The sequence below is a fragment of the Diplotaxodon limnothrissa genome, linkage group LG10, assembly GCF_057381915.1.
Source record: "Diplotaxodon limnothrissa isolate DT_005_m linkage group LG10, D_limnothrissa_male_GT1.1, whole genome shotgun sequence".
Lineage (NCBI taxonomy): Eukaryota > Metazoa > Chordata > Actinopteri > Cichliformes > Cichlidae > Diplotaxodon > Diplotaxodon limnothrissa.
The window spans coordinates 4248732-4256437 of record NC_140605.1 but is presented as its reverse complement, the minus strand read 5'-3'; the positions used below and the strand labels follow the sequence as shown (position 1 = coordinate 4256437).

General features: G+C 39.8%; 1 protein-coding gene across 1 annotated transcript; it reads left to right on the top strand.

The window, feature by feature from the left end:
- Positions 1 to 2910: 2910 nt before the first annotated feature.
- Positions 2911 to 7706, top strand: LOC146623762 (uncharacterized). Its single transcript, XM_085363347.1, has 2 exons — positions 2911 to 3833; positions 7676 to 7706. The coding sequence occupies exons 1-2, from the start codon at positions 2911 to 2913 to the stop codon at positions 7704 to 7706; spliced, it is 954 nt and encodes a 317-aa protein (XP_085219473.1).

The following is a 7706-nucleotide window of genomic DNA, read 5'->3' as shown; positions in this document are numbered from 1 at the left end:
ATTTCGATGCCTCCTACCGGAACATCAACTGCCTCCTCTTGTTGTGGCAGTTGATTATCAACTAAACCACGCAACTGATTGATTTCAATCCAGGGGAACATCCTGTCAACTGCTCTAAGATTTCCCTGTTGCAGCAGTGCCAAAAGCAGCTCATTGACTGCTAGTCCTACACCAACATGGTTTTGTTCACCATCGTCATGGTTTTGTGAGCCGTCTCCTCTATCCATTTTTTGAAAACAGTCTGCTTTAATAGACTGGAGGAAACTGGTCGGTACAGCTGTCAAACTTTAGCTGATTGGTACAGAACTTTTAAAATATCCTTGAAAAAGAGTTTAAATCTCTTTAGGAAACTGTTTAAAAACACGAAGCAAATGTGAACTAATCGCAACTGATTGCTGTGAGGAACACTGCGAACTAACGGCTATTTAAGGATTTTCAGATCAAAGTCAAGATTTTGATTGGTTGTGCTTTGAGCTGACTTTTGTGACGTCATCGAATTTGGTTCATTGTGATGACGGTCAACGTTCTGCTGATGAAAAAATGTCGCCGGTGACTGAAACTTTTACAGGAGAAGCATTTCCCACAAAGCCTTGAATGAATTATAGTGACAGAAAGGGGCCACAAGATGACGCCATTTTTCACGTAGTAATTCGCGCCTCAGAGACGTCGTTATTTTTCAAAAAGAAAAAAGAAAAAGAAAGAAAGAAAGAAACAGCAACAACTACTAAACAGAATTTTTACACGTTCATTGCACATTTGTAGGAATGTTTAAATATTTACTTTTTATTAATTACTTTTCATTTTATCTTTATTTTTAAAATCACTGTGCACTGGCAGACCGGGGAGGTGGTCCCCATCTTTAAGAAGGGGGACCGGAGGGTGTGTTCCAACTAAAGGGGGATCACACTCCTCAGCCTCCCTGGGAAAGTCTATGCCAGGGTGCTGGAAAGGAGAGTTCGTCCGCTAGTAGAAACCCTGAAGACCAAACCGCTGTTGACTTAGCATGATCTGTTCTCGTACCTTGTCTGTAAAGTCAGCGCATACACGGCGCACCAGTTTCGCCGTCATAAATCTCTGGAGGCGCACATCCAATTCACCAAGGACTGGGTGCAATTGTGAGTACGCCGTCATTCAAACCAAGTGAAGTCAGCTTGAGTACTACGAGTAAAATGCGTTTGATTTCCCTCCGAACATTCAGATTAGTGCAGCATAAATTCATTCATGAGGGGAAATTACAGTGAGAACGTGTGGAAGCTCTGTTAGATGGATGCCATAGTGAGTTCAGTGCACTGATGTGACATTGTCCTGAAGGATTTAGTTATTCTCTATGGTTAATGAAATTACACTAATTAATTCATATTTATTATAAATAATCCTAATTACACATCTTGCTTCCGTGTTTGTGTGCTGTGTCACTAAATACATTTTAGTGACACATTTTATTTTAGTTTTATACATTGATTAATGACCTGCAGAATCGCCTGCAGGTCCCTCTGTTGTCAGCATGAAGCTGTAAACATTCATTCTTTGAATCTCCACTGGAGAAAATCTACATGTATACAGAGGGAATGCAATCCACGCTTCCCGACACATGTTTCTACTGTATATCCTGACCATTTACTATTTCCTTCCCACCCATATCTGGTGTATTTGGAATAAAATATTCTCATCTACTTCATATTTCATTATATTTTTATTCTACTAAGTTTCTTCTCAGAATATGATCATATAAAAAAATTACTGAACATAAAATGATTTGTTTATTATAGTAAATTAATCTATTATAGTAGAATATAGTAAATGATAGTAAATTAAACTAATCTATAGATGCAGAAAAACTAGATCCTCAGTTACTGAAAAGGTTATCTAAGAAATCTAAGGTACTGGAGAAAGAGATTTCAGTTTCATTTTACTTAATGTATTTTATGAGTATCATTATTATGCTTTAACAGAGAAAGCACATTTAAAAGCACTAAAACTGAGCAACTCTGTCGCAAACGTTGAGCAATACACTCTCTGGATCATCTCGAAACCTGAGTGTTGGAGCTATTTGTTCTTTATTTTTTATTATTTTGAAATTAGTTAAAGTTTGTTAGTTTATTTATATTTTGGGGTTTATTTGTCGGTTAATATTTTGTTTTAAATGATTTGTTTGTTTGTTGTTATTTTGTTAAATTAGTCAGTAAGAGCTGTAGGGCCATTTTGTTTCTATAAATAAAGAGACTGGTATAGGACCAGCATGCATTGGGGTGGGCCTATGGTTTTTTACCAGAGCAGGAGAAGCAGTAGGAAGGATCTTGTTTGCCAAATGGATAAATAAACCAAAATCAAAACTCTCAACTAAAAGGTTTGGACAATGGACTTCTTTTGCCTGCGTACGAAATATTACCTCAGTGCAGCAGTGGCTTGTGGACTTTAAGTTGTGGGACGTTTGATCATGCAAAAGTAAAGGAATTGCCACTACACAAAGTAAAAAACCTTCCCGTGGACAAAGGAATAATTCTTCATTAATGGATATAAGGATTTCAAGGATCACCGTCGAACTCGAATAAAAGTTATTGGATCGTCTGGTGAGTAATCCAGACGGATTTGATGTTGAAGCCTGGATCAACATGTCACTCGTTCGTCAAAGCTGGTGAGTGATAATATTGTTTAAGCCGTAAAGGAAAACGGTGAAGCTATTGGAGTTTAAAGACATTATTTCACTACAAAGACTGATGAACTGAGTTTTGACGTACTAAATTGGTGCAAAATTGGATCGCTAATTGAAACATGCCAACGCCCTCTGTGGAAATGTTTGTTCGCTGCAAAAGGCAGGTAAATGGATGTCATGTTTGTACTTTAGGCTATGGATTCTCAGTGTGCTGTGCATCTTTATAAAGTTTGAAATAATCCAAGAAGACAATAAAAATGTCGGATATTAAGAGTAAACGAGAGGATGACACTGAGATGCAAGCAGAGAAAAGAAGTGTTAAATTTACGCCAAAAGGTTTGGATTTGTATATAAAGACATGCCAAGAAAAGCGCAGTTCAATGTGTAAGCAAGCATCTAAGTACATGGGGAAAATTTCCGCTTTAATGACCTCACATGAAAACGTTAAGGAAGTGTCTTCTGAATTTGGGAAGTTTATTAAATGCTATCAAGATGCAAACGCTTTGCAAGAATCCTTTTTAAGTTTGCCACTGCCAGAAGATGAAGTGAAAAGGCAAGTTGCACATTTTCAGTCGAAGGTGACAGCATTCTCTGTTTTTATGGACAAAGTAAAGGTTTGGTTGCAGGAGGCGGGCGAGCCGTATACTGAACAAAACAATACTGTTCGCAATGATAAAGCTGTTGAAAGTTTGGATGAAATAAAACCTGAAGACAGTGTCTCTAATATCTCAAGTGTAAAACCACCTTCAAAAACCTTGTCACAGCAAAGTCGAATTTCATCAACATCTTCCGCACGCATTAAAGCTGCGGCTGACAAGGCAGCGCTCATGGAGCGACTGGCTGCATTAAAGAAAAAACATTCTATCGAAGCGCAAGAGGAAAAACTGAGAAAAGAAAAGGAGAAACTGAGAAAAGAAAAGGAGACATTATCCTTGGAAACAGAGCTGGCAGCCACTAATGCAAAGCTTCGTGTCTTAAAAATAAATTCAGTTTGTAGCTCTGAGCATTCTGATGGAATGAACTCTTATTTAGAAAGAGGGCACGTACAAGAAGCGCCTAGTTTAAATCCTTGTGCCGATACATTTGTTCCAACATCAAGAGATTACTCTGGTATAAATTCTGCATCTGAATCACAAGTAATCGTACCTAGACAAAGTCAAACCCAACATCAGGTTGATGATTCAGCTCAAGTGACGCAGCAAACACAGCCTCAGTCTCCTACTTTGACTGGGAACTGCACGAAGGAGATTGTAAATATTATGCAAAAACAAAATGACATCACTACTTTGCTTGTAAAACAAAACTTATCTTCTGTCCTCCCCGCCAGAAACATCCCTGTGTTTGATGGAGACCCTTTACAGTACAGATCATTTATGAATGCCTTTGAAAATGGAGTGGAAGCTAAAACTGATAACTGGAGCGACTGTTTGCATTTTTTAGAGCAGTTCACTAGGGGGCAGCCTAGAGATTTGGTGCATAGTTGTCAGCACTTACCACCTGAGCAGGGCTATTCCACAGCCAAAGATCTTCTTGAAGAACATTTTGGGAACGAAAATAAAATTGCCTCTGCATATATGGAGAGGATTGTGAGTTGGGTACCTATTAAAAGTGAGGATGTGAAAGGTCTACAGTCATTCTCTCTTTTTCTTCAAGGATGTTCGAATCTAATGCAGCAAGTTGTTTATATGAAGGAGTTGGATTTGCCCTCAAATATGAGAATGGTTGTTATGAAACTTCCATACAAATTGAGGGAAAAATGGAGAGTTGTTGCCTATGAACTGCAGGAACAAAATGGTTACAGAGCAGTATTCACTGATCTGGTTACCTTTATAATAAAACAGGTAAAAGTAGCATCAGATCCAGTGTTTGGCAACATCCAAGACTCACAATCTGGAAGCAGCTTTAAAGCTTCAAGTTCTACCAAGCAAAGGAGAAAAGGAAGTAGTTTTGCCACTAATGTCAGTACAGTGCCAGGAATCAAAGCTCAATCAACTGGAAGCAGAACAACTTCCGTTGTTCTGCGTAGTTGTTTGTTTTGTTCACACAGCAACCATTTACTAGAGAATTGTAAGCAGTTTAAAGCTAAAACGCATCAGGATAAGTTGACTTTTATCAAGGAAAGGGGAATTTGTTTTGGTTGTTTAAAAGTTGGTCACACAAGCAAAGACTGTAGGAGTCGTTTGGATTGCGACGTGTGTCACCAAAGGCACCCAGGGGTTCTTCATATAGAGCGAAAGGATCCAGGTGCGTCTTCGGAACAAACTCAACAGAGGACAAACTCTAATGTCAACTTTTCAACTGCAACCACTCAGACATGTGGGTATATTGGGGCTGGTCATGAAGTTGATGCAATTTTTTCTATAGTTCCAGTTCAAGTTAAGAGCCAAAAGAGCAATAAAATTGTGCAAACCTATGCGTTTTTGGATCCTGGAAGTTCAGGTACATTCTGTACAGAAACTCTGGCAAAAAGACTGAATGTAAAAGGTAAAAAGACCAATATCTTTTTGAGAACAATGAGTCAAGATAGGATTGTTAGTACACAAGTTCTGTCTGGTTTGGAAGTGTCTGGTTTGGAAGCAAATGATTTCATGCCATTGCCAGATGTTTTGACTCAAAAGACTATGCCAGTTTCTACAGTTAATATTCCCCAGCAAAGCGACATCGATCAGTGGCCTCATCTTAAACCTGTTAAACTGTACAACGTTAATGCAGATGTGGAGCTACTGATAGGCACTGATGCTTCCAATGTTTTGGAGCCATGGAAGGTGATAAACAGTGTGGGAGGTGGACCTTATGCTGTAAAAACAAAAGTTGGCTGGGTCATAAATGGTCCCCTGCGCACTGGAAGTAACAGTGGAAATAAAACCAACTGCACTGCTGTAACAGCCAATAGGATTTCTGTTGAGCGTCTTGAAGACATGTTGATTAAACAGTACAATCATGATTTTAATGAAAGATCATCAGAGGAGCAGACTGAAATGTCTAGAGAGGATCTGTGTTTCATGGATATTGTTAGTAGTTCAATAAAGCTTATTGGAAATCATTATCACATTGATTTGCCTTTCAGGAGAGAAGGTTCCAGTTTGCCAAATAACCTCTGTGTCGCGGAGCAGCGTCTCCAGAGTCTCAGACGGAGATTTGAAAAGGATACTCATTATAAGGATGAATACACTAAATGTGTAAACAACATGCTTGAACGAGGATATGCCGAGTTTGTGCCTGTAGATGAGTTGCACAAAGATGATGGAAAGGTGTGGTACATCCCTCATCATGGAGTGTATCATCCCACAAAGGGCAAATTAAGAGTTGTATTTGACTGTGGAACAACTTATAAAGGAGCATCATTGAACAGTCAGCTTCTACAGGGACCTGATCTCACAAACTCGCTGGTTGGGGTTCTGATCAGATTTAGACAAGAGCCTGTTGCATTAATGGCGGACATTGATTCCATGTTTCACCAAGTTCACGTCTCAGAAAAACATGTCAACTTTCTCCGTTTCCTGTGGTGGCAACATGGCAACACTTCAAGGTCTGCACAGGAATGCAGGATGAAAGTGCATTTGTTTGGAGCTGTATCTTCGCCAAGTTGTGCAAATTATGCTCTACAGAGAACTGCAGATGATAATGCACAACAGTTTCCAGCTGAAGTGGTTGATACAGTCAAAAGAAACTTTTATGTGGATGATTGTTTGAAATCTGTTGCTTCAGAAGAGGAGGCAGTGCACATGGTGAAGAGGCTGACAGATATCTGCGCTAAAGGAGGATTTAAGCTTTCAAAATGGATCAGCAACAGTCGCACAGTGCTCATGTCAATCCCAGAGGAAAGAAGAGCAAAGGAAATTAAGGATCTGGATTTGGACACAGATCAACTTCCAGTTGAGAGAGCACTGGGTTTACAGTGGTGCATAGTAACAGACAAGTTCCAGTTCAGAACCTCCCTGCAGGACCGTCCAACAACCAGAAGGGGAATTTTGTCTGTGGTCAGCTCACTGTATGATCCTTTGGGAATCTTGTCTCCCTTCAGTATGCCAGCTAAACTGTTGCTACAAGAGCTTTGCCGACAAAATTTGAAGTGGGATGAAGTTATTCCCCACTCTCTTTCCCAGCGGTGGCGTGATTGGCTGGAGGATCTCCAGCTGATTTCAAAGTTTAAAGTGGAACGTTGCATTAAACCAAATTGCTTTGGAAGACCAGATAGGGCACAACTTCATCATTTTTCTGATGCAAGTCAAGATGGGTATGGAACGGTGTCATATTTAAAGTTGGAAAAGAATAACGTCACGCATGTTGCTTTTATCCTGGGAAAGGCTAGAGTTGCTCCTCTCAAGCAAACTACAATTCCCAGGTTGGAATTGACGGCTGCAGTTCTTGCAGTTCGGGTGGACAGGCTTCTGCAAAAGGAGCTGCAAGTCAGGTTGGAAAAATCAGTTTTTTGGACTGATAGCACAACAGTACTGAAATACATCTCCAATGAAACCAGAAGATTCAATACTTTTGTTGCAAACAGAATTGCTGTTATTCGGGAAGCAACAGATGTGAATCAGTGGAGATACGTTTCTTCTAAGGAGAATCCTGCAGATGACGCATCCAGAGGTATGAGAGCTGGGGATCTCCTCAAATGTAGGAGATGGATAAAAGGGCCAGAATTTCTCTATGAGTCAGAAAAGGAATGGCCTAAACTGGATGTGGAGTACAGTGTAATTTCTGCAGATGACCCAGAGGTCAAAAGGGACCTGACAATGAATGCCATTGTGAGAGAATTACAAAATCCTACCAGCTATTTTATCCTCTACTTCTCGTCTTGGGCAAAACTTAAAATCTCTGTAGCCTGGCTTTTAAAGATGAAAGAGGTCTTGGTGTTGTTGGCACAGAAGAGGAAAGAGTTGCTTGCTGCAGGTTTGAATAAGAATGATCCGGAAGGTCAGAAAGAAGTGGAGATAAGAATGGAAAGATTTAAGACCACTTTGAAGAAAGGAAATCTCACTCCAGAAGACTTGGCAAAGGCAGAACAAGCTATTCTTCAATATGCACAACAACAGAAATTTACGACTGA